Genomic DNA, 27636 nt, shown 5'->3' with positions numbered 1-27636 from the left:
ACTAGGTACAGGATACCTGGGATGGACACTCTCTTAAATAGTGGGACTTTTCTTATTTGGTATCCTATGGACATATGTTATGTAAGGAAAACATTGATATCCTGGGTCTGTAATTTCAATTGACTACTTCTCTGGTCTTACTGTGTTTAAGACCTATTCAACTAAAAAACTTCCTTTCTCATGCTATATGTTAAAAACATATGGAGGATACATACACATATATCCATACATATATACACACACACATATATTGAGTAACACAGACATCCTGAGTCAGGGTTTAAATGTCCTCCTAAAATTGCTTGAGTCAGTCAGAGTTAAAGCTCTGGCTCCATGTACATGTGGCTAATTTAAGGGGATAAACAATATGAATTTACTTATCACCTAGTCTGTTGCGTCTTTAACTAACAAAAAGGTCGACAACCATCACCTCCAAAGCTCCTCCTGACTCTTCTAATAGAGGCCCATTTCCCCAAATCAATACTGGGATAAATGAGATGCTGTTGAGTCACTGATCAGTTTCAGATCAATTTCAGTGGGTGGCTTAGGCAGGTCTAATGGTGTCACTAATATCCCTCACCAGGAACCTACAGAGAGGAGTGCAACGACATCAGGCCGCAGCTGCCAAGAGTTGACACACCCTTCCCCCTCCCCAGTACCGTTTCCCCTCCCCCTAAGACTGTCCTGGGGATTAGAAAACAAGAAGGGAGCAAACGCCCTCAGCCCAGAGTCTGAGCCGGAAGTGAGGTCACGCTCCCGAGTGGGTGGGGCGGGGGAGGCGAGCTAACGTAAGCGGAAGCGCTTGGAGGGAGGGCCAATGGGAAGCGATCGTCGCCGGAGTGAGGGCGGGAGAGAAGAGGTTCAGTTCCGGACGCCGCCGTCGCCATCTGTCACCTCCGCCTCCGGCTCCCGCTGCCGCCGTCTTGACCGGGTCTCGCCGCCGTCTCGGCCTCCTCATCCTACACCTCTACGGTGCTCGCTCTCTCTTCCTGTCTCTCGCTGCTCTGTACCTGTATCCCTTGCAGATGGATCTGGTCGGTGTCACCACTTCTGAGCCCAGGCCAGGGTCGGCTTGGGGGCCAAACAAGGTGAGGGGCGAGAGGGTTAGGAGGCCTGGGGGTGGTGGCGACGACCCTCCCCCAAACAGCAGCCCCTTCTTCGAGGCTCTGAGACGCTGAATCGGAAGTCTTCCGTCGGGCGGAGGTGTGTGTGTGGGGTCCTTGATCTTTAGAAAAGATGGGGAGGCTAATGGGGGAGGGGCTTTCCCTTCGGGACGGGGATGGGGGGGTGGAGATGAGCTGGAGTGAGGAGAGAAAACCGCGATTCCCCGAGGTCCTCGTGTTCCTGTAGGGGGGGGGGCTTTTTCCTCTCCTCGAAACTGCGAAGCGATGGCTTCTGGGCTTTCCCAACTTTACCTTTTTCCTTTTTGAAGCTCTCGGTGATCTCTACCCCCTCCATTGTGTCTTTTTGAAAAAGGAGCTGGAAGCGTTGGTAATTATAAACCAGCTCTCCCGAGGGCGGTTTGGTGTTTGTAGTGGCCAGTGGTTGCTAGAATTATTCCTACCTCTCTCCCAGCAAGTGTGAGGGGCCCCTCACAATTCTTTTTAAACATCGATGTGGTAAAGGTAGCACTAGGCTTTCCCCATCCAGGGCCAAAGAAGTACTGAGGTTTACTTCACTTAGTTTTCAACATCAGTGGTCTACTTATGAGCTGAAACCTAATACTTAACATTTCACGTTTTCTCTTTTCATGATCCGTTGTCAGACGTGCTTATTAAATAAAGCCAGAATGAATCATTGTATAGGAGAATGAATCGCCATTTCTTTCTGTCCTCATATTGGTTGTGATGTGTGTGTTTTAGTTTGCTGAAACTTGCTTTTGTTTCTAGAATTTTGTTGCCAACAAGTAGATGAATAGATAAAAATTCTGGTTTCAGAAGTTGCTTTTTTTTTACCTTGAGTGCGTAGTCGCTTAGGGGATCTTATATGGGACTTTAGGTTACATATCTTCCTAAAAAAAATCGTTTAGCTACAGGTGAGTTTAAAGAAAATAAGTTTGTATTCATTTAAATGTCTATAGAATTTTTTTTTAAAGTAATGAGAATCACCTTAGCTTCATCTGAACCATGTTAGTGAGTTTTTTTGTTTGCTGACTGATAGAGTGAGTTTTACATTACGTATCTGGACCTATTCATCAAGGCCACTAGTAATATAGAAGTGATACTAGATGGTATTTTTAGTCTCATGATTTTACATTTTTCAGGAAAGCACTAACGGTCTTTTAAGTAATATAAAGAAAAATTAAACACTTAAGCCTTTCAGATATTGTATTTTACATAAAACATTACTTTCCTGTGTTTGGAAGAAAAAGGTATTATCCCAGCGTATTATGTATGAGCTTGAATGAATGACTGAAAAAGCACTTACAGCTTAAGCAGCCCATTGCTTCCTGCTAAGCAGTTGGGATACAAATCAAAAGCCGAGGATTCCTGCTTTTCAAAGTGAAGCACTATGTTGCTAGGTGTTGTTGGCTCCACTATGTGGGTGGGGCACAGCACAGCTAGGAAAGTAGGGTCCAAAGAAGGGCATTTTGGTCCAGAAAGTCACAGGGATGGTGAGGTGAGCCATAGAGAGTATATTGACACATCTCAATCCAGGAACTCTGACAGAATTGATTTTTTTTTTAATAATTCCAGACCTGGCTAGAGGAAAGGAAGGGTACCCAAGCCAGCAAGATAGTTGGTAAGGTTGTGGAGGAGATGGGGACGGTAAGAACTAAAATGAAAACTTGTGATGGAGGGTTTTCCTGAAAGTGATTCAGAAGAGCAGGCTCCATCCCCCCCCCCAGCAGAAGTTCCTTTGTTGCTTAATCTCTGCTTATGGTTAAGTGTGTTAATTTTGTGTATTTCTTTTGATAAGTTACTGACTTTAAAAATAATTGAGTATAGTAGTGTTAATAAATACTAGTTAAACCAGACAATTGCTGTAATGAAGCTGACAAAGAATGTGAAGAAAGGCAAAATTTGCTCTAAGTTTTAGAGCAAATATTTTTTTTTAAGATGCGTTAAAGGGGTGGAGGTGATGTATTTGAATTTGTCTCCAGTCACATCTATAAAATTACATTTTAGTCTGGCTGTTTCCGTGCTTAGGTACTAGGGTAAAAGATGGGGGGTACACAGTAGGATATAACCCTTACCATTTAATGAGTAGGAAGAATATTTCTTAGTAAGGAACTTTATGTTTAATGTTTTTATTAAATTTAGAAACAATGAAGCAGTAATCTTGGCTGGTAGGGAGATTTTTGGAGAATATTCACTAAATCATGGGTTTATTTAAACGACTTAGGAATACAGAAGCAAATATTTTACAGCCCTTGGTCTCAAGCTTACATTCTGTTGTGAAAAACAATGTGTACGTTTGTACGACTCTATACTAAGTAATTTAGGGGGAGAAGCACTAAGGTGGGGAGAAGGGAGATCAGGAAAGGCCTCATGCAAGGGGAGGTGGTGTTCTACTGAGCTTTTGAAGGAAGTGAGGGACTAAAAAGTAGTACATTGTGGATATGTTGGTATTATTAGATAACCTTGTAAAGGTAAGGGGAAGTCAGGTTGTGGATGACTTTGAATGCTAGTTTGAGTTTAGATTTGATTCCATAGGCCCATCCCTGGGCTATGGTGTTGTCCCAATGTGTATTCCCCTTTTAGGGTCTATAAGCTAATGTCTTGATTATTCCTGAGCAGAATTAGTTGATAATCGGCTAATTGTAAGAATGAGAGAAATGAGTTCCTAGAAATGTCTGAAAGCACCAGAAGAGAGAAAATGAATGTGGAAGAATGTCAAAAGCAAACATTGCCTTGGACCAGTCTGGCAATCCCTCTAAATCATCTCTTTTCTATTTTTTTAATATTTGCATTAAGTCATTAACACATACTTAGGTAGTACCTAGCATTGCAGGGGATCTATATCTAATTAAATTGTTAGTTTTTGAAGAATTATCTCGGTGGTGGGTATGAAGAGCATGTTGGAAACGGGAAAGAATAGCAATTAGACCAGCAGTGAGACTGTCATCTGATCTTGAGGGACCATATGTACTAAGTGGTTGTGATGGAGAAGGAACAAAGATGACATGTATTAAGAAAACATTAACAGATTGTATATCTGGATATGAGTAATGAGAAAAGGGGTACTGACCTGGCTGAGGAGAAGCAGGTCAGAAGTGGATGGCAAGGTAGCCTGGGGAGATAGCTGGATGGCACGTGAAGAATTGTTTCTGGGGTTTTGCAACATAGCTCCTGGAAGCTTAGTTTGGACTGTGCTAGTTCAGGTGAGAAGAAGTAGAATATCAGCATCAGGGCAGATGGAAAGATGGGCCTGGGTTTAGAGATCAGCAGAATACAGCCTTAAAGGTGAAAGCCCTAGTGCCAGAGGCAGAGGAGTCTGGAATCCTTTCAGAGAGAGTTGGGATTCTCTTTTTGTTTTTTTAACATTTTTTTTTAAAGTTTTGAGTTCCAAACGCTTATCCCTTCCTTCCTCCCCCCCCCTTAGACAGTAAGCAATCAGATATAGGTTATACGTGTGCAATTTATTTCCATATTAGTCATGTTGTACAAGAAGGCTAGAATAAAAGAAAAAATGAAAGAAAGTGAAAAATAGCATGCTTCAGTCTGTATTCAGTCAATATCACTTCTTTCTCTGGAGGCAGATAATATTCTTCATCATTAGTCCTTTGGGATTTTCTTAGATCATTGTATTGCTGAGAGTAAGCTAAGTCATTTACAGTTGCTGTTACTATGTACAATGTTCGGTTCTGTTCCCTTCTCTATGCAACAGTTCATATTAAGTCTTTCCGGGTTTTTCTGAAAATCATCCTTGCTTTTCATTTCTTATATGCAGCTTCTTTGGCCATTTCCCAACTGATGGGCATGGGATTCTCTTAAGATTATTGAAGTCCAAAAAATGCTTGAGTGTGATTCAGAGGTAGATGAAGAGCCAATTAGGGGCAGAGGCCAGGAAAGATAAGTTTAGTTTGGGACATAAAGAGCTCAAGGCAACAACTTGACTGATTTTATATACGTACATATATATGTATTTATATACTTTAATAAATTTATCAGTTGCTCAGATGACACATTAAATTAGGGGTTCTTAACCATTTTGTATATCACAGACCTTTTTGGTAGTCTAGTGAAGCTATCGACCACTTCTTGTAATCATGTTTTTTGCCTACATTCATAATTGAAGGAAATGCTAAATTATCGTTAGAAATTGGTGAAAATGAAAGTAATCTTTTTTTTCCGTTTAGGTTCATAGGCCCCTTGAAATCAATTCAGATCTATGGACTATAGCTTAAGAACCCCTACATTAGAGTCAAGATCCAAAAGGGTTTTGACAGGCTACCATATTGGCCAGAATATAATAAAATGGTATTGAGTAGGGATGGAGGAAATATATCAGGATAGCAGTTTGTCTGAAAAAGATCTTAGTAGGCTTGAGGCTCAGAATGAGTTAATAGTGATTGAGGCAGCCAGAAGAACTAACATGATCTTAGGTTGCATTAAAGAGAGACAAGGTTATCTGGGAGTGGGAAGGAGGAGTAGCAGTGACAATAGCAAAAATAATAATAATAATTAGCACTTAGTGCTTCAAGATTTGCAAAGAGCTGTACATACATTATTTCATTTGATTCTCATGACAACCCTGGGAGGTAGGCACTATTTTTATCCCTGTATTACAGATGAGGAAACTTGAGATATGTTGAGGCCAAATGACTTGCCCATTAAATGTCATTAAGAGGCAGGATTTGAACTTGGGTTTTTTTGTCTTCAAGTCCACTATTCTTACTCATTACAGGAAGTAATAGACCTTCTCTACTTTGCTGTAGTCACACTCTATCTGGAGTGTTCTCTTCAGTTATGGCTGGATGCCCTATTTTAGGAAAGACATTGATACACTGGAAAGTGGCCAGGAAAGGGTGACTAAGACCGTTAAAGGGCTCAAAATCATTCTATAAGAGGACTAGTTGAAGGAAATGGTCATGCTTAGCTTAGATAAGAAAGGAATGAAGGGGTGGGAATTGGGGGGGAGGTGCAGGTAATGATTGAAGATGAGAGCTTTTGTGTGTTTGAAGGGCTGTTATATAGAATGATTATTAGACTTGCTCTACTTGGCCTCAAAGGGTGGAATTAAGAATAATGAGTAGAAATTGCAGAGGTAAATTTAGGCTTCTATGGAAAAATGGGCATGTCAATCAGTTAACATTTATTAAGTGCTTATGTGTGCCAGACACTGTGGTAAGCACTGGGGGATACGAATGTGGAGAAAAAAGAAAAGACAGTTCCTGCCCCCAAGAAGCTTACAATTTAATAGGGGAAGGACAGTATTCAAAAGGAAGCCAAAAGGGGAGGGATTGGAGGAGGAAGGTACCTGTCCAGAGCTGCATAGCCAGGTGGGAAATGAAGAGATGGTTGATCTGGGTTCCCTCTTTACTTGGAAGTTTGGGGAGGAGCTCTTCATTCCACAGAACCCAGTCAGAGAGGAAGAGGGTACTAAGGGTACTGGTGAGGTAATACGCTCTTTTTTTTTTCTATTTATTTTATTAATTTATTTTGATTTATCAATAATCACTTCCATGTGCTTTTGAGTTTAAAATTTTTCTCCCCCTTCCTCTCCACCACTCTCCCCAAGACAATGCACAGTCTGATAATAGGCTATACATTTACATTCCTATTAAACATATTTTCACATTTACATTCCTATTAAACATATTTTCACATTAGTGATGTTGTAAGTAAAAATTAGAACCAATAGGAGGAACCATCAGAAAGAGGAAACAAAACTCAACAGAAGAGAAAAAAAATAGCAATTCAACTTCTGTCGTTCTTTCTTTGGATGTGGATAGCATTTTCCATCACAAGGCCTCCGGAGATGTCTTAGATCCTTGTATTGCTGGGAAGGGTTAAATTTATCAATATTAGTCATCACACAACGTGGCTGTTACTATGTACAACGTTCTCTTGGTTCTGCTCATTTCACTCAGCATCAGGCCATATAAGTCTTTCCAGGTTTTTCTGAAGTCAGCCTGTTCATCATTTCTTATAGCACAATAGTATTCCATTACATTCATATACCACAACTTGCTCAGCCATTCCCCAATTGATGGGCATCCTCTCAATTTCCAATTCTTTGCCACCACAAAAAGAGCTGCTGTGAATATTTTTGTACATGTGGGTCCTTTTCCCATTTGTATGCTTTCTTTGGGATATAGCCTTAGAAGTGCTTTTCTGGGTCAGAGGGTATGCATATTTTTATAGCCCTTTGGGCATAGTTCCAAATTGTTCTCCAGAATGGTTGGATCATTTCGAGGTGATACACTCTTGCAGTATGATAAGATTCCTGATGATGATGTTCGTGGGAGCAGAGCCAAGTCCAAAGTAGCAGGTGGGAAATGAGAGTACACTGATGGTAGAGCCATCAAGAACTACAAGCGTCCCTTTTTTGAAGAGCTCTTATAATAGTATATCTTTGTTTACCATATTTGGCGTTCTTCTTTTTTCCTGAATATTATGATTGATTTGAGACTGGGTCTCCCTATTTTGCTCAGTCTGGAAGTACATTAGCCCCTCAGGTACTCCAGTCTATGCCTATTGGCACAGAAGCTTTGACCTGTTAATGTTTTCAGCCTGGGCCATTTTAGCCCACTTTTGGAAGTTGGGTAGTCCCTCTGTTCATCATAGATGATGGATTTAGTGAAAATTGGTATAGTCCACTGGAGCTCAGAACTCTGGGGTTCAAGTGTTCCACTAGCATCAGACTCCCCAGCAGCAGAGATTACATTATGTGCTACTTTTTCCACTTTGTAATTGATTTTTAAGAGACAATATTTTGCTTTTGGACTCAGGTGTTTAATTTCATCAGTTATCTTATTAAATGTGAATATTGTTCAATCTCCAAGATATAAATCTACATTTGGTGTAACTTGGCAAAGTGTACTGTGATGTAGAAACAAAATTATAAATTATGAATGAATTATAAATTGTGAAATATAATTAAACTTTATTTGTCTTATAGTGTCCTTGGGGTACCCCTCAAAACACAATATCATGTTCCTTGGCTGATGTAATGAGTGAACAATTAGCTAAAGAGTTACAATTAGAAGATGAAGCCACTGCTTTTCCAGAAGCTGTTGCGTAAGTTAAATTTGCCAAGAACCCTAATTTTCTATTTAAATTGTTAAAGGACCTAGATTCACATTCCTGTTCTACCCTTCTACCTATGTAAACTTAGAAAGTAAGCCAGCATTTATTAAGCACTTACTATGTGCCAAGTACCATTCTAAGCACTGAGGAAAGCCACTTTGGGGGGCTCCTTCATCTATAAAATGAAAGGGTTGGACCACATGTTATGCACGTGTGCCTGTATGCCTTCCAGCTCTAAATCAGTGACTATATAAACAGTTCTTTTTAGACTTTATCTTATTGAGCAAAAAATGAACTTCTTTTTCTAAAAAGCAGTTTTATATACTGAATAGTGCAGTAGAGCCAAATTATGGCCAAAATATGTGTAGTGAATCTATTTCTCATTGTTTCCCTTTGTGAGTAGGAGACTAGTGAAGCTGTCATTTCTTTGGATTTCCGTGTGGGCCATTTTGCTTTTTGTTCCATCATTGCACTCCCAAACTGACCAACTGTCTCTTAAATGTTATGTCATTGGTCACAGGGGGAACAGGGAGTGGTAATACAGTTATCTCTTCCATATCTTGACTTTCCCCATAGTGCTTTCGTTATGTTGCAGGTTGGCATAAGAAATTAAATGGGAACTTTTTTGTGAGTTTTGCAGAAGCCGCAGACAACACATCAAGGCCAGCAGATGACGAAAAAGTTTAGAAACTCAGAAATGCATAAAATATATGTATAATATTGTATAATATCAACCCAAATTTTATAAGAAGGTACTGTAAATACCCCATAAAAGAAAAAATTCAGACTTCTTCTCTGGTAGGAAGGGAGAGCCAAAAATTTTTATGTGGATTTTCCAGATCCGCAGGGGTGCTGCATCCCTAACCCTGTGATGTGGAAGCTGTATTTAATGGTTAGATTTACCCTTTCACCATTGCTAACTATGTCCTGGAAAATGGTTTTCCTGGGGACATTGGATCATCTTTGTACTTAAAGGATTTTATGAGTTTTATATTTTCTTATTTTGGATAGTGTTGCTGAAGGACCGTTTGTTACTGGAGAAAATATTGATACTTCTAGTGATCTAATGCTGGCTCAGATGCTGCAGATGGAGTTTGACAGAGAATATGATGCCCAACTTCGGCGTGAAGAAAAGAAGTTCAATGGAGATAGCAAAGGTACTGTTGTATTGTATGAACTCCATTGGCTGGTAGAAAATGTGAATAACATTTTGCTAAATAAATCTTCAAATGTTGTATGTCTTTAAGTTTCCATTTCCTTTGAAAATTATCGAATGGTGCATCCTTATGAGGACAGTGATAGCTCTGAAGATGAAGTTGACTGGCAGGACACTCGCCATGATCCCTACAGAGCAGGTACCAGGTTTATATTCCCTTTGTGTATGTTGAGGGTGGAAGATCATCAGTGAAAAGGGAGGAGGGAGAGACCTCCTTTTAGCTTCTTACATTCTTTCTCCTTGCTTTTTTTTTCAATTTTCTTCCATTTTATGTTTTGTCATTGGATTCATCGACTAGAAATGAGTGACTGAAAATTTACCATTTAGTTTACCTGTCTTTTAGCTTTAAAATATTGAATATCTCAGGTTATTGTTCATTATTTATTTCCCTTGCCTTGGTCACCTATAGCTAAACCTGTTCCTACTCCCAAAAAGGGTTTTATTGGAAAAGGAAAAGATATTACCACCAAACATGATGAAGTAGTGTGTGGAAGAAAGAATACAGCACGAATGGAAAATGTAAGTTATGGAATATGTGTCTGGGTCATAAGGCTATGGTCTCCAGGCCACTTAGATTTAAAAATGTAAAAGCCATTCTTAGCTCTCAAGCTGTCAAATAAAAAAGTGCCATGTTCTAAAAGCATGTTTAATTGAATAAGAAGAAATATAGAATACTTCTGGGAAAAGTATAATTTTTATTTTAAACACTTCAATTGACAGAAGAAACTTTTGCAAAAATTTGAATGCAAATGAGAATTTTAGGGAACTTTAGATCAAAATGATATATTTGTTGCTTAAACTAAGGGATCACAAGTATCTTGGTAGATAATTCTATACCTTAAGCTTTTCAGTTTGAAAACCAATTTCATCTTGGTTTGAAAAATGCTACAGTTGGTTACTTTGGTTTTCTGGAAAGAATTATTATAGTTGGTAGTAAGTGAATATTAGTTTCTTTATGTGTCATGTCTATGGGTTCTAATGTCTTGTAAACCCTAGTACCAAGGAAATATTATAGGAAAACCTAGAAATAACTGTAAGAAATGTTTGCATTATTTAGGTCTTCTGTCTCATTTTAAGTTCTTAGTAGTTAGGGCTGAGCCTTAGTGATCCTTTATATTGTAGCATAACAATAATAACATTTTAAATTTCCATTGGTAGTTTGCACCTGGATTCCAGGTAGGAGATGGAATTGGGATGGATTTAAAACTACCAAATCAGGTCTTTAATGCTTTAAAACAACATGCCTACTCTGAGGAACGTCGGAGTGCCCGTGTCCATGAGAAAAAGGAACATTCTACAGCAGTAAGTGCTCTCAGATTCTTGCGTCCTGGGTGAAAAGACATAGGCTAAACACTTCACTTTGGTTTTAGGATATTTACTTTTTTTGGTGGTATCTTGTAACAGGAGGGGCAGCATATCATAGATATGCTGTCTCTTGAGTCAGAAAGACCTGGGTTCACTTCCTGCCCCTGACACAAAATAGCTGTGTGAACCTGGGCAGGTCACTTAACTTCTCAATGCCCCAGGCAACTCTAAGACACTCTGCGTTGCAGAGCTGGTGGCAGTTTGAATTGGTAAAGGGAATTTGCTCATTTAGTGTTCCTATGTGAACAAAATCGAAGGACTGGACCAAAATATTTTTAACAACATTGGGCCTTTCAAATCAAAACTGCAAATAATTTTTTAAAAACACTTAACTTTCTAGATTATTATTCCCTAATTTACTGTAATTTTTACATGTTCAGTGTTAAAGTAAAATCTATAGTCTATATACTGATGAATATTTCAGGATTTTTCATTCAAAAAAAAGATTTATTTGATTAATGCTTTTTATATTTATAATCAAACTTCAGTAGTACATATGAGTTACATTGGAGATACATTTAAGTAGCAAGAAAATTAAGTGACCAAACTTGTTGTCAGACTGTGGGAGAGAGAAAAATCTAACCACACTTGAAAGAGTATGAAAATATTTCCACTTTGGGGGGGGTGTGATTGAGTAATCTTTTGCATGTGTAATCCTTTATTTTTACAGGAAAAAGCAGTAGATCCTAAAACACGTTTACTTATGTACAAGATGGTCAATTCTGGAATTCTGGAGACAATCACTGGCTGTATTAGTACAGGAAAGGAATCTGTTGTCTTTCATGCATATGGAGGGAGGTAAATAAGCAAAATATTCCCAAAAAAATCTTCAGAGAGACTGTATGGGTCAAGGACACCTTTTTCCCCCTTATAGTAGTAGTTATTTATAAAGCTGTGCTCTATATATTTTAAATACTTCTATTTGCTCAATGTGGCAGGCTCTTTTGAGACCCTGGGCTCACTTTCATGCTATGATGATAAATTGAAGTGGCATTTAAAAGTAGAAGAATCCCTTTTTTAAATGAAATGTTCATAAGAAACTATCTTTTTTTTTTAACTGAAGGAAAGAGAAATATTTGAAAGCCTCTGTTACATATAAAACTCTTTTAGTTCATAATACCTTTGCTAGAAAATTTTTCTGACTTCATTAAGCTATATGTACATGTACACACACACACACACACACACACACACACACACACACACACAGAGACCCCTCCCAAAAAACTCACTTGAACCAAAAGGTGCAGACAGATTTGCAAATCCAATAAATCCAAAAGGTTTCCTTTTGGGGGATGGAGGACACTGGACTCTAAATGGGGAAGGTGACTACTGACAGCTTCTATGATTCTTCAGGTGGGGAATGGGGGCAAAAGTGTACTTTGTAGGAGGCCTTTTTTCGGTTCCAGGAAAAGTGTTGCTAGGGCAATAGATAGAAGGAGGTCCTAGTATTGATCTATTTTATATGTGTGGATCAGCTTTCAATACCTTCATTTTGAGATGCATTGGCTTAGAGCATGCTTTTGCCCCTGTAGCATGGGAAAGAGTAGAGTAGTTTTGGAAGAGTTAGTTGGCTGTAAATTGTATGACACCTAGGAGAGGCAGATAAAACTTATCTGATAATGGTGGACTATGGAGAGTTAGGTAATTCTTACATTATGAAGGAACAAAGAAAATTATTAAGTATTTGGCAATATACCAAACACTGTTAAGTGCTGGGTGTACAATACAAAAATGAGACAGTCTCTCACCTCACTAAGCTTGCATTCTAATGGGGGAGAGAACATGGAGAGGAATGGTAACCAGGGGAGGGAGTTAACGGTTTGAGAAGTAACAAAGCTGGGAAAAAAGGGCTGTCCATGAAGTCTCTTTCCAGAGGAAATGGTAGCGTTGGTTTGATTGTTCCTCAGAGCAAGAAGTAGAGAGGATACACTAGGATTCTGTTATATGGCTGCTGCCCCTCCCCTGCCCCAAATATATTGCTTTTCTCAGTATAAATAGAGACAGGGAATACTTAGTTTTCACGTTAAAGAGAAAAGGAATATTAAACACAAGGAACATGCTGTTTTATATTCCCAGGTTGGCCAATCAGTCTTTTTCAAAGCAATTACTACAATAGGTGCTATTGAGGATACAAGAGATTAAGATATGGGCTTAGTTAGCCCATGAAATTTAATTATGAAGATACTATTAACGAGGCAACCTTTTTAGAAGGTTAAGTATAACAAGGTGTTTAATTGGGTGATAAAAGTTGAGGTATCTCAAATCCAGTGGCACTTCAAGAGGTGCTCTGTAGAACCTTTTGTCACTTTTTACTGATGACTATAATTACCTTAACAGTTAAGACAGACAGGTGTAGTGAAATTAAAGAAATGTATAAATCAGTGCTGTCAAACTCAATAGAAACAGATCCCTTTGGGATTTAGAAAACCACAAATTAACAGTCTGTATTATGTTTTAATTTATTTTGTTAAGCATTTTCCAATCACATTTTGATATGGTTGGAGGAAATGAGTTTGAGGCCCAGTATAAACTGAAAAACTTTGAATCCAGTGATACAGAGTTTAAGTATTATGGGACTTGAGGAAGAAGAATTAATGGAAGAGGAGAGGTAATTTGACCTCAAAACTAGAAAAATGGACAGGAAAATCACAGAAGTATTGGGCCTTTCAGGTAAGGGAACAATACTAGGGAAGCCTGAAGGTGATACTTCACATTTCTCCCTTCTAGAGGCCTGTAGGGTAACTCCCTTCACATATATTGGAAGGCAACAGCTATCATGTTCTCTTCTTGCCCTCATCACCACCTTCCTTATTTCACCTGCTCCTGGCATTTATTCAGTCTAACTTTCCCGGTTCTTTCAACAGTTTCTCATACATGTTCCCAGACCCTTGGCTCTCTGGTGATCTCTTGAAATGTAGTGCTTAGAGTGCTTCTGGCATGGTCTTACCATGGCAGATGAGCGTGACAGTTACTTTCCTTGTTCTGTGAACGTGAGATAGAACAAGCTTTTTTGACAGCCGTGTCACTTTATCGGCACACTGTCTTGTAGTCAGCTAAGTTCTTTTTTATGGGAACTATTTTCATGACTCCTCAAAACATATTTTGTTCATTATCAGTCTTAAGTGCAAGATTTTTTATTTTTAGGCCATTGTTCCATGCCCCTTTTGTCTTTATACAAGTAGTTGATGGAAGAATTGACCAGTTTGGGACAAAATACAAAGTCTACTAGCACACCATTGACAAATCCTTTCTGGTTGACATTGCTCATCATTTTTTAGTTATGATTATTCAGCCATTAATGGATCAAAACCATAATAAAAGCTGACTACATGTGTCAGGTCTGTACTGTGCTAAGTATTGGGGATACAAATTTTAAAAGTAAGTCTTGGTCCTTGACCTCAAGGAGCTTATATTCTAATGGGGATAGATATAGAAAAGAGGTAGCCAGGGAGTGTTTTAGTCTGAGGAGTCACAGAGAATAAGGCTTTGATTCCACCTGGCTTTCAGTCAGTTGAATTTTCTTTTAACCTAATCATGTGACTGGACTTTTACCCAAGCCACATTTTCCTTACTTGCTTGTGAAGACGTCATGAAAAACTTCAGGCCATCTGAAATCAAGATACACATATTTACAGCATCTTCCACTCTACCAGTCTGATGATAATATGAAAAAGGACTTGAGGGGGTCCAGATTGTCAGTTTTAGGTACACCAGATAATGAGTTGCTCATATAATCAGACTTGGAAGATACCTGGAAAGTTCATTTTGTCTTCCTCTTATATCTATCACACCTAGTCTACAAATAGATGAGAATCTAGCCTCTTTTTAAAACATCATTTATTTGTTTCTTGGGTTTATTATCAGAACCGTTAAGGGGGAAATTATATTACTGAGTCTTGCTGAAAAATTACTGTCATGCAGCTGAAAATTGTCTATTAAAACCACAGTTTTCATGATTCAAGATTTGTGGACCTTTTTGAGGAAAAAAAGGTTTGATAGTTTCTCAAAATAGTCACGTTCTTTTGAAGTTCTGTTCTGCTCAAAGACTTGTTTTGTCTTAGAATATTCAGTTAGAAAAGGCCTTACTTAGAATCTGGAAATATGCACTGACTTGACTCTTTTTTCCCCTTTATATATCAGCATGGAAGATGGGAAAGAAGATAGTAAGGTTATACCTGCAGAATGTGCCCTAAAAGTATTTAAAACAACTCTTAATGAATTCAAGAATCGCGACAAATACATTAAGGATGATTTCAGGTTTAAAGATCGCTTCAGTAAATTGAATCCACGAAAGATCATCCCTATGTGGGCAGAAAAAGAAATGCACAATCTGACAAGGTACACAAAATCAGAAGGCCAAAAGGGATCTTGGGTGTCTGTCACCATTGTTTTAGGCATCCTGAATGTCAATTTAAAGACTACTAGATGAGGAAACTTCCTGACTCTCTTGACAAGAGTCTTTAAATACCACAGTGAAATGTTTTCCTCTTTGTTGTAATGTTCCCAAAACCCAAATGAAAAAATTTTCTCTTTACATTGAGAAAATGTAGAGTAACTGGGCATTTTACCCATGTATAAATCCTTTATTTTATTATTATTATTTTTGAATCACTGAGCTACTTTTTAAAATTCAGCTTGCTTTTCTACAGGCTAAATAATCTGTTTTCATTTACATTGGTACCAAATTAGATACTGAAGATTTTCTTAAGCTTTTGTGTTAGATATAATACAAAATATTTGTAAACTTTTATGACAGAATATTTTCATTTTGCTAGTGTTAATTTTCATTGTATTTATAATTCAGATTTATGTTTCAGTGAACAATTTACAGGTAGATGAAACCTTGGAGATCATGTATCCAACTCCCTTATTTTATAGCTAAGAAAACCAGGGCTCTGAGAGGTTCAGTTTTGTGCCAGAGCCAGAATGAGGCCCCACATCTGTTGACAGTTCTTTCTGCTTTACCCTGCTGCTTCTCAGGGCAGTTTACAAGTTATAATAGATCTCAAGTAAATGTAATATGTTTCATGATGACTTCTCATCTTGTTGGGACTTGTTTTCACTTTTTGAAGTATATATTTACATAAATGCAAAAGTTAGAAGATAAAATTTATGAGGCACAAGATGATAAATACTAAGTAGATGGGGAATTTTGGGGGGGGTTGTTTTGTTTTTGGTTTTGTTTTTTTTGGTGAGGCAGTTGGGGTTAAGTGACTTGCCCAGGGTCACACAGCTAGTGTCAGGTGTCTGGAGCCACATTTGAACTCAGGTCCTTCTGACTCCAGGCTCTATCCACTGCATCACCTAGCTGCCCCAAGCAGTTTTTTTTTGGGGGGGGTTGTTTTAATATACATTTTTGTGGAGACATAGTTGTCTGATTTTTAAAAAGACACTGCCCTTGATGGTTTTTTCCCCATATCCAGAATGCAAAAGGCTGGTATCTCTTGCCCAGAAGTCGTAATGCTTAAGAAACACATTTTGGTCATGTCTTTTATTGGCAAAGATCAAGTCCCAGCTCCCAAACTAAAGGAAGTAAAACTCAGTAGTGAAGACTTGAAAGAGGCCTACTATCAAACCCTCCGTGTAAGTTGAAATTTTTAAAAATATTTTTATAGAAACTTCTTTTTACATTTCTACATTTTCAGATTTTGAGGTGACATACTGATGTTAAACTAGTTTTGAGGAAGTTTTTTGCTCGTGTATCTGAAGTTATAGAGAGATGTGTATGTTTCTAAATTGTTGGATAAATGAATACTTGGTTTTATATTTTCTTTCAATCAGTAGCAATTAGTATCATCAGAGAAACATGAGATACAATAATTTGATATTCATTCTATCCTCCAAACTTAACCAAATAAAATTTAATATTATTGTATATTTATAAAAATGTAGTATCTCATTCCCTTGTTTATACTGGAAATGCTACAGCTCAAAAATATAAAAATGTTTTTACTTTTGCAGATACTTTTAGAAGGGGTACTTTAAATTTCTTTTTGTAAAACCAAAGATTTTCCCCCTTGGCACATATATGTTTTTTAAAATGGCTAGCTAGGGGATAGGTAAGAGGGAACAAAACTTAGAATGTGTTTCAGTGCTCCATTCTTTTATCAGTTACTTTTCTAATTGAATAATGAGGGGGAGTACTTTTGTTTTTGCATTTCCCACAGCGTTCTGGGCTGGGTGTGGCTCAGGCCAGTCACCTGTCAGAGTAGGTTCAATGCTGGAACAAAGTGAAACATCAAGAGATCATTCAAGAGTTAACAGAAAGAGTCTTACTTAGCCATAGCAGGAGGAGGATATTCAACGGGGAACAGCATTGAGGACACCCTGAATTGATTCAGCTGAAGAAAGCTCCCTTGCCTGAGTTGCCCTAAGGGATCCATCAACCAAGTAATTCTTGGAACTTTTTATGGCTGCTTTGGCCACTCAGGTGGCCAGGAGGGATGTCGGCAGCTTGAGCCTTTGGTGCCCTGAGCCAGTCAAGACTTGAGGATGGTCTCAATACTTTTAAAAGAAAAATTTGCCTAACTTGCATGGGTCTGGGAGTAGGAGTTTAGGATATTGTACCTGTCACACTTGGGGAATGGATTTCATGTTAAAGTAGGATGATAGAAGGTTCTGGGCCTTGGGTCAGGAAGACTCTTCTTCCTTTCTAAGTTCAAATCTGGCCTCAGACACTTACTAGCTGTGTGACCCTGGACAAGTCACTTAACCCTGTTTGCCTCAGCTCCTCATTTTTTAAATGAGCTGAAGAAGGAAATGGCAAACCCTCCAGTATCTGTGCCAAGAAAATCCCAAATGGGGTCATGAAGAGTGGGACATGACCAAAAAACAATTGAACAGCAAGACAATAGGAACATTAAAGTGTTATCAGAATTATTTTTCCCCCATTTAGTTACAGAACTGATTTGACACCTTTCCCTAAGTGCTTGTCCTTCCCCCATAGATGATGCAGCAGTTGTACAAGGAGTGCAGTCTTGTCCATGCTGATTTGAGCGAGTACAACATGCTGTGGCATGCTGGAAAGGTGAGGAGTTCATAGTGCATTAATGTCATTTGCACAGTTGTAATGGAAACTTCCTATATAGATGAATAAATCTGTTTGTGCCTTGCCTTTGAACTAGGTCTGGTTGATTGACGTTAGTCAGTCTGTGGAGCCAACCCATCCTCACGGTCTGGAGTTCTTATTTCGAGATTGCAGAAATGTATCACAGGTGAGAATTAAATGATGGGTTAGGGTTAAAGGAGAATGTTATTCACAATGAATGTAATTATAAAGCATTTTAAAATGGGTAATGTTTTCCTCACAGTCTTAGGAGTGAAGTGACTAGTTCTATTCACCTGATAATAGATTCAGATAGTTGTTGAATAAGTCAGTTCAGTCAAAGTCATACTATTTAGTGGAGCGGGTTTTGAATTCAAACAAACAAGGAACAAGAAAAGCAAAGCCTTTTTGTGTGTTAAACTTGTCTTCTATAATTTATGGAAGGAGGTAATATGTCAAATTAAATATTTTAGACATGGAAAAAGAAAGATTTAAAATAAGGCCTAAAGGAAATTAAATTTTTATGGAATATTATGGCTTGAATAATATACTACTATTACAGTTGTAGTGTGAAGGTACATATAACCCAACGTGTTCATCTTGAAAAACTGATTTTAATATCTCAGTGATTGATCTTGTACTTTGTCTACTAGTTTTTTCAGAAAGGAGGGGTAAGTGAAGCCCTTGGTGAACGAGACCTCTTCAATGCTGTGTCAGGCTTAAACATAACAGCAGATAATGAAGTTGATTTCCTGGCGGAGGTGAGTGTTTTCAATGGCTGTGCAATTATTTGTCATGATAGGCAAGGGCAGAACAGATATTTGCAGGCCCTAGATAATTTAAAACCTTCACTTTGTCCTTTAATTTCAACTTTGTCTCCGTCAAGACCTCTAACAAGTAACAAAAATTGAAATTTCATTTCCACCTGAGGGGATTTGACTAGTTGATGTCTGAAATCTAAAGTTTGATTTTTTTTTTTTAATCTTCCACACATGCTCTCTTGAGAAACTAAATAACCAAAACATAGCCAGCAGTGATATTTGATGCTACTGGTAAATATCTTTTCCTCAAAACTCTTTTCCCTTAAAGCTTCTAGGATACTGTATTTATCTTTCCTTCCTCCTACTTCCCTTCTTTCTGCCCCCTAAATTATTTATCCCTCAAGACTTAAATCTTCAGCCATCTAACCTTTATGCTGTTGATTGAAATGGATATATCCAACCTTGCCCTGTTCCCTAATTTTCAGTATTTTTAGCTGCCTGGCAAATCATTTTCTTGGCTATCACTGGCATTTTAAGCTTTGTGTGTCTAAAACAACTCTTCTCAGAAACCACCTACCCCTCCAGATTTCCCCATTAGAAGTAATTGTCATTCTGTTCTGATCTAATAAACATTAAGTGCCTGCTATGTGTTCAGGGGATACAGTTCACAAAAAGACAGTCCCTGCCCTCAAAAGAACTTACAGTTTAATGTGAGAAGACAACACATAAAAGGAGGCAGAAAATCAGGGATTGGGAGTGGGGGAAGGAAGGTTGGGGGACTCAGCATGGGGGCATCTTGTTCTGTGGAGTTGAAACCAGGCTGAGCAGCAGAGTTGAGTGGAGTAAGCCTAAAAATCCAGTTTCTGCCCTTGATAAAGGAAGGCATTGGGAGGACTGTGGTATTCCGCTAGTTCCACCAGTAACACAAATTCACACCTTCAGTAGAATCTTTGACTCTTCCTTCTCCTTTACCACTCATTCTTCCTCTACCATCTGTTAAACCCTTAACAAACAGTTAGGAAGTTCTAACACATTTCTTTTGTAGTCGTGGCTTTCAAGTCTGTCTTTTTCTGTTTCTGATGGCATCACCCTAGTTCAGGCTTTCCTCATTTATTCATAGGTTTCATAGGAGTTAGAACTAGAAACCTTAGACATTAGCTAGTCAGCTGCTTCATTTTATTTATTTTAGGGTGGATAGTCAGTGTTTCTGTTACTACATACTTGAAAACAACATAATAGATCACATGTATAATTTTATAGTTTCAAAGTTTATAGACATATCAAATGATTACACAGTCTTTATATCAAATCAGGCATTTAATAAGCACCTACTGTGTCAGGCACTGTGCTAAGTTCTAGGAATATAAAGGAGAGTAAAAACAGTTGAATGGGGAGGACAGTATGCAGACAGCCATGTACAAAGGAGATATACAGAATGCATTGGAGATGATCTCAGTGCAACACTAGCAGTACGAGGGATCAGGAAAGGTTTTTTGAAGAAGGTGGTATTTTAACTGAGACTTAAAGGAGAGGGCAGCCAGAAGGCAGAGATGAGGGATACAGAGAATTTCAGGCCTGAGGGACAGACAGCCAGAGAAAATGCAGGGAGGACAGTGGAGTGTCAGTGTGGGAAGAACCAGTTCAAGTTCTCTGCCAAAAAATGGTCAGCTGTAAGTTAGGACGATATCTTAATATTTCTAGTTAATAGTAAGCACTCAGCTATTTGTATTAATATTATATGGACTCATTCATCAACTCCTAGATAATTGAGAGCTGTATCTTAAGGGGAAAACTTAATTAACCATTGTTCTGCAAATTTATTTTTTGTAAAATCCCATAAGTTGTAATGTAAATATGTAAAATGTTAGGTAGCATAGCTTAGCTATTGGAAGACAGGTTGTGAATATTCAAAATATCAGCTGCCAGTCTAACTCCAGAGAGAGAACTGATGAACTCTTTAGATTGGAGCATGTTTTTTTACTTTCTTTTTCTTTTTTTTTTCATATGTGGCAAATGTGGAAATATGTTTTACATGACTTCATATGTATAATTTGTATCATTTCTTGCCTTCTCAATGGATGGAGAGGGAATTAGGGAAGGGAGATATTTGGAACTCAAAATTAACAAAATTTAAAGAATTAACAAAAAAAAAATCAGCTGCTTGTTTTAGTAACACCTTTTTAAGAGTGGCAGCATGGTATGGGGGAAAGAATACTGACAGGAGTCCAAACACCTAGCTTCACATCCCACCTCTGATGTTTACGACTTTTATGATTTTGGACAAGACACTTAACATTGCCTAGTCTCTTCCACATAACTTCTGAGATCCCTCCTACCAATAGATCTAAGATCCTGTGAAGGTTTTCTTCTAGCAGTGATTGATTATACATGAGTATGTATTGACCTGTTTATATTTACAAGCCCACCTAGTTCCTACACTGAACAAATAATGCTTTACCACCTTCAATATACAGTGCACACAGCTGGGTAGGTGGGCTTATTTGCCAACATCATTAAAAGGGAGGGCAAGATTAGTGGTGTTACATAGTCTTTGGGAATTAAACGAAGCAGTCTTATTCATTAACCAGTTATAATTAGTCTGTTAGCCTGTAATTAAGCATCTATTTTATCATGGGGGGTGAGTGGGTGGAGGTGCAGTGAGGTGTGGTGATCTGGACCTCTGATTTCTTTGCTTTAGAAAAAAATTATTTTCCTGGTGAGAATCAACAGCTGTTGTGCAGCTGTGCAGCTTTAGAGAGTTGCTTGGGGAAAATAAAATAAAATAAAATAAAAGAGAGTTGCTTGGGGCACAGAGAGGTTGTGATTTGCCAGAGGTCACAGCCATCATGGGTCAGGGGCTGGATTTGAATTGAGGTCTTCTAGGCCAGGGCTTCTTAAACTTTTTCCACTTTTGACCCCTTTTTGCATTTTGGCAGTGTTGGTTGGCATTGAGTGACATGACAGCAAGGATAACACAGTGCAAAGTGTGAATGCTTCATGTTCAGAGCCAAGGCTTCAGTGAAGTTGCATGCTGCAACATGGGCAAGCGCTGCCAGAAACACCTTGGATTCATTACACTTTTCATTTTGAATTAATTTTTGATTGTTCAGAAACCCTTTACTGTGGCCAAATTTTTTGGCAACCCACAGTTTAAGAAGTCCAGTTATCCACTCCACCCCTACTGCCTTTACTGTCCTGTAATTAGGCGTGACCTGGAATTGGCCCTACATAAATGCTGGCCTGTCTGAAGTGTTTGTAGTTTTGAACTGTAACATCAAATGTAGTGTTTTAAGAAGTCTCTTTTACATTTGAAATTTTAATTTTGTAGATAGAAGCTTTGGAGAAGATGAATGAAGATCATGTTCAGAAGAATGGAAGGAAATCTGCTTCATTTTTAAAAGATGATGGAGGCCCACCAATAATATGTGATGAATAACACCAACACTTGCTGCCTCTAACTATGTTGGTGCAGTGGTGATTATCACCTGCCAGTGGCAAGTGGAATTGTGGGTGACTTGAAATACCAAAAAAGGAAACACGAGGAGTGTACAATGGTGCTTCTGTGTTTTTTTTTCCCTTGTTGACCCATGTGCCAGATGTGTGAGGTTTTTAGCTTGGCACTGTAAGAATAGAATGTCACTACCTCTTATATGATTGGGCTAATTTAATTCTTCAGCTGCATTAAGTTATTGCAGCTGAAGTAGACATGATTTTTGCATGATTCAGGGCATATGTGTTTTGGTGCATACTTTTTTAAATTTAGGTAATATTTCTTAAGTATGAAAAAAGGACAGCTATATTTGGGGAAAAAAAGAGTTTTAGCAGAATTTGTTCTCAATTTTTCTTCTCAGTTTTCTCAATTTTTCTTCCCCAAATGAAGTACTTGGCCATGGTTCTAAAGAGAAATGTGGGTCTTCCTTAGTGAAAGTGATGAATGAAAATTGTTTTGGAATGACTTGTGTGAAAGAGGCATTAACTGTGTGTCCATTGGTACAATTGAAAATCTGATTCAGGCCCATATCTGTTCAAGGCAAGGCATCATAGGTTCCTGAATAGTTCCAAGTCACATTATATCCGAGAGGTTTAATTTGAATGTTTTACAAATTTCTTAACTTCTGGTTTTTCTACTTTTAGGCTTAGTTTGATAAGGATAATATGTACCTGCATTTTACATTTAGAACTAAAATTTAAATTACTTGGGATGACAGAATTTGAGATTTAACCATGTTTTACATATTTTGGTGAAATTTTTATTTTAAGAATATAGTACATTTTACACTTTGCTCAGTTGTAACTGTGTGAAGTTGAAAGCCATTTATTTGAAGTGGCTCTAAGCAAGCTAGCTGGAAGACAGTTGGAAGTAATCATGTGAGTAAACTAGGTATAATGCAACTCAGGGGTACCACAATTTACATAAACTAGGAGACTGTTTGACCTCAGTTTCAACAGAACATTCAGCACTGACTAATTTCAGATTCTAAGAAAATTGATTGTATACCCGGGCTAACAATGAAGTTCATTATCTGCATCTTTGTTATTTTCTCAGAACTTAGGTAAAATTGGAACACCTTCTAAAACCCATATTGGTTCTGTGTTAACATAAATTACATTTTTCTAGAAATAAAAAGTAAAAATTAACTATTTAGACTTGAAAACTCTACTGCATTTGAAAAATGAACTTGATGATTCCTTTTTCCTTCTTAGTAAAAGAAATCCCTTGTGTTGCTTTTTGCTGAATTCTAGAGAGATACAGTCTTTGATAAATAATTCATTACTTCTGAAACCATGTTTTTAGTACTCTGACAAGATGACTGATTATTTAATGCATTGTATAAATTAAGAAAACTATCTAATTCTGAAAACCTTTAACATTTAAAAATTTTTGGTTTTATAACATACCCTGTTTTACAAAGAGCAGCAAACCATTGCTGTGTGACATTCTTGCAGTGTGCTGTGGAAAGTGCTCTTTTTTAAAAATTAAAAAAAAAAAGTCATTCATTCGATGGTGGTTCTTCCGTATGGGTCCTTCTTACAAATTTTAACTCAATTCCCAGATGTCCACTTGTTCCCTTTACAAAAACTGAGGGTGAGGGGATCTAATTGACACTTTCTCGTTTCTTCAGATTTGTATTTCATTATTAAAGAAATTATTTTATATTAAATCACAAGGAGATTTTCCCCTTCTAGAGGGAAAAGATATTTTTGCATAAGAAGAGGAAGATAGGTAGTAAATACCTAATGGACTGACTAAACCAAGGAGTTATATGATGACCTGAAACACAAGTGAACATGTTATGAAAATGTAAACTAGGCCTTTTTAACCACACTTTAATAGGAAACACACGATAGGAAAATCTTCAATGTCCAACAAGGAGGAAGGTAGAAACTTCAAGGCCAAGCACAGCTGGTGGTGTCTGACAAACTTAGTCTTAATTTGGGGGAAAGCAGTTTTCAAAAGGCTCAGATTGGAGAGAGATAATCCCACTCCCTAAAAATATATAGGGGAATTCATTCCAGAAAGGATGGGAAGCCCTCAAAAAATAAAACTTTAAAATATGAAAAGAAATGGTTCCTAGGAGGAAAATGAAATGTCTGAAGAGATCAGTATAGATTCACACTTGGACTAACCTATTAAGAAAGTAGCAGGGCAGGTAATGAATACCAAGGAATGGCAAGTTCTGTAATAGAAGCAAGAATACCAAAGCACGGAAGAACCCCAGGCTGGTGATGAACACCAAAGACACCAAAAAGGTCGTCATGTTTTTTATCTATGTTGGGTAAGAGGGAGCTCAGCAACATAGCAAAAAGGCAAAAGAGTATTTGTTAGCTTCTGTTTTCTCTGCTAAACCGAAGGAATGAATAAAAAATGATCAAAGGAACATGTCCTCAGTGAGTTCTGAGACATTGGGCCCAGGAAAGCTCCATCAGAGGGTGCCGATAGATGTGGTTGCTGAGCCCCTGATGTGTATCAGGCACAGAGACTGTTGAATATCTACAAGCACAATTACAGTTACAGCTAATATTTATATAGCATTACCAAAACATTACAATTACTGTTAAGATGTGGATGGATTGTGAGTGTGTAGAGAGAAACATTACTTAAGAGCCAACACATCTTTGACAAGAACAGGTAGTGCCAGGTTAGTTCATATGCACTTTTTAAAAATTCATACAAAAAAATGTTTCTTTTCGGTTCCAGATTCTCTCCCTTTCTCCCTCACCCATTGGTAAGGAAAACAAAAACCCATTATAAGTAGGTGTAGTCATGCAAAACATGCCCACATTGGCCTTGTCCAGAAAAAAAAGTAAAGGAACATAAACTTCTATCTGCACCTAGTCCATTGCTTCTCTGTCTGGAGGTGTTTTATTTTAAGTCCTTTGAAACTGTGTGGTCATTGTGTTAATCAGAATTGAACAAGGAGCACATACTTTGTGCAAGGCATTGTACTACATGCTGGGCAGACAAAGGCAATTACGAGGTCCCTGACATCAAGGGGCTCACCTAATGGAGTAGACGAACAGGGAAATGCTATGTACATGTGAGATACCTGGGACAAATGGGAAGTAGTCTCAAAGGCACTGTCTGCTGTGAGGTGGGGGGACAGGAAGAGGAGCCAGGAAAAGCCTCTTGCAAAAAGGTGGGATTTGAGCTGAGACCTGAAGGAATTGAGGGAGAGCAACTCCAGCTGGGGACAGTGACGATGCATGGAGTCAGGGGAGTGGAGTGTCATGTGGTAGGTGATGCTGCATCACAGAGGGTGTGGTTCGTGTCTGACTTCATGATCCAGTGGACCACGCTATCTGTGGGGTGTTCTTGGCAAAGATACAGGAGTAATTTTCCATTTCCTTCTCCAGTGGATTAAGGCAAACAGGTTAAGTGACTTGCCCAGAATCATACAGCTAGTAAGTGACTGAGGTTGGATTTGAACTCTGGTCTTCCTGACTCTGGGCCCAACAAGCTATCCATTGAGCCACCTATCTGCCTCCAAGATAAACAGGTTAAGTGACTTGCCCAAGATTGCATGATGTGTAAAGGGGAGTAAAGTGTAAGAAGATTGGAAAGGAAGGGGCCAAATCGTGAAGGACTTATAAACCAAACCTGGATGTGAACAGGCAATTTTCAGATGAAGAAATTGAAACTATAGTCATAAGAAGGAAAAAAAAAGCTCCAAATCACTACTGATTAGAGAAATGCGGTTAAAACAACTCTGAGGTACCACCTCAACACCTCTGTGGGCCACAAAATTCCAACTTACAAAAAAAGTCACAGGTAGAGTATTAAGCATGATCAAGAGATAATGCTTAGGGGAAACCAGTAGTGCCTAAGCAATTGTGTCCTGGACCTTCCTCGTAGTCAAGGACCCCGATGCTCAGTGGCTGAGATGGTTTTATAGACCTTGGGGAGTCCCTGGAAGGTCCCCTGGTCCTGGGGAGGCTCCTGATTGGCTAATCTTCAGAACAGGGGAGCTCCCATTATTGGCTAAGGACAATGTCCATCAACCATAACTACTTTGTCAGCAGGCCTTTCACAGGTCATCAGCTACAGGCCATCTCAGCAGGGGCTTTTCATAGGCCATCAAACACTAATGTTTGAGCAACAGTAATCCTAGAGCACCAAGGAAGTTGGTTTTATAGCAAAGGGTCACTTAGAAGTGGCAGCAGTGATTCATAGGAGTGAGGGAGTATTGCTTTTATGAACCTTATTTCAAGCACAGTACATTTAGAAGGGGGGTGGAGGAGAGGTAGTACAAATCCTAACAGTCCTAACTAAAATGGTAAGAATCTATGTAATAAATCCAATACAATTAAAATAATCATCAATAGATAGCGGAGCGGATTAATTAATAACTTATTCTAACAGCATTAATTAAAATAACTAACTCAAACTGAATTCAATTCTGATTCACTATCAGTGATACCAATTAAATCACAATGAACTGAAAAAATGATTAAATTGAGTAGGGGTGGGGGCTGCTAGGTGTCGAAGTAGATAGAGCACCAGCCCTGGATTCTGGAGGACCTGAGTTCAAATCTGGACTCAGACATATAACACTCACTAGCTGTGTGACCCTGGGCAAGTCACTTAACCCCACTGCCTAACAAAAAAGAAGAAAAGTTGAGTAGGGGTATCAAAATGATCTCATACTATCAGATTAGTTAATATGACAGAAAAGGAAAATACCAAATGTTGGTGAGAATGTGGTTAAACTGGGACACTAATACATTGTTGGTGGAATTGTGAACTGATCCAACCACTCTAGAGAGCACTATGAAACTATGCCAAAGGACTATAAATTTGTGCACAACCTTTGACCCTGCAATAACATTAGTAAGTCTACATGCCAAAGAGATTTAAAAAAAAAAAAAGGAAAAGTCATATGTACAAAAACATTTATAGCAGCTCTTTCTGTGATGGCAGAGAACTGGAAATTGAGAGGATGCCCATCAATTGGGGAATGGCTGAACGAGAACGAGTTGTGGTATATGATTGTGAGGGAATACTATTGTGCTATAAGATGACAGGCACAATGCTTTGAAAAAAACTTAGAAAACTTACAAGAGCTGATGCAGACTGAAGTGAGCAGAATCAAAACATCATACACAGTGACAGCAGTATTGTGTGATGATTGGCTGTGAATGACTGAATTATTCTCAGCAATATAAAGATCTAAGACAATTCTGAGGGCCTATAATGAAAAATGCTATCCACTGCCAGAGGAAGAACTAACGAAATTAGTCTGAATACAGATTGAAGCATACTATTTTTTACTTTTTGTTGGGATTTTTTTATCTGTGTTTTACATGATCAGCACGGAAACACGTTTTGCATGACTGCACATATATATCAAAATGCTTGCCGTCTCAGGGAGTGGAGAGGGGAGGTAGAGAGGAAGAGAATTTGGAACTCAAATTTTTTTTTAAAAAGAATGTTAAAATTGTTTTTACATGTAATTGGAAAAATAAAATTTAAAAATGGGATAGGTAGTTCATGGAAAAATAAAAGCCAAGGGCAGCTAGGTAGTACAGTGGATAGAGTCCTGGGCCTGGAAC

At 38.3% G+C, this 27636-nt stretch overlaps 1 protein-coding gene across 2 annotated transcripts; it reads left to right on the top strand.

Moving 5' to 3' along the window:
- The first annotated feature begins 845 nt into the window (after nucleotides 1-845).
- RIOK3 (RIO kinase 3) lies at nucleotides 846-23588 on the top strand. 2 transcript variants are annotated; one of them, XM_020968695.2, is made up of 13 exons: nucleotides 846-1088; nucleotides 8068-8186; nucleotides 9207-9352; nucleotides 9443-9550; nucleotides 9821-9930; nucleotides 10570-10713; nucleotides 11447-11574; nucleotides 14920-15117; nucleotides 16203-16362; nucleotides 17726-17806; nucleotides 17904-17993; nucleotides 18478-18585; nucleotides 21914-23588. In XM_020968695.2, exons 1-13 carry the CDS (start codon nucleotides 1026-1028, stop codon nucleotides 22019-22021), a joined length of 1563 nt encoding a protein of 520 aa, XP_020824354.1. In that variant the 5' UTR covers nucleotides 846-1025; the 3' UTR covers nucleotides 22022-23588. The 2 variants fall into 2 exon arrangements, with proteins under 2 accessions (XP_020824354.1, XP_020824356.1); XM_020968697.1 differs by lacking the exons at nucleotides 846-1088; nucleotides 8068-8186 and having other exon boundaries at nucleotides 9213-9352; nucleotides 9847-9930.
- The last annotated feature ends 4048 nt before the right edge of the window (nucleotides 23589-27636 follow it).

This window comes from Phascolarctos cinereus, unplaced genomic scaffold (genome assembly GCF_003287225.1).
Source record: "Phascolarctos cinereus isolate Bilbo 61053 unplaced genomic scaffold, phaCin_HiC Scaffold_4;HRSCAF=312, whole genome shotgun sequence".
Lineage (NCBI taxonomy): Eukaryota > Metazoa > Chordata > Mammalia > Diprotodontia > Phascolarctidae > Phascolarctos > Phascolarctos cinereus.
The sequence above is the reverse complement of the archived record's forward strand: the minus strand, read 5'-3'. Positions and strand labels throughout refer to the sequence as shown.

Excerpts from the sequence above, each read along its gene's own strand:
- RIOK3 (XM_020968695.2), top strand. The coding sequence starts at position 1,026 with ATGGATCTGGTCGGTGTCACCACTTCTGAGCCCAGGCCAGGGTCGGCT. Across the intron at positions 16,363-17,725 it reads CCTACTATCAAACCCTCCGT|ATGATGCAGCAGTTGTACAA; the intron begins GTAAGTTGAAAT and ends CTTCCCCCATAG. Across the intron at positions 17,994-18,477 it reads ATTGCAGAAATGTATCACAG|TTTTTTCAGAAAGGAGGGGT; the intron begins GTGAGAATTAAA and ends TTTGTCTACTAG.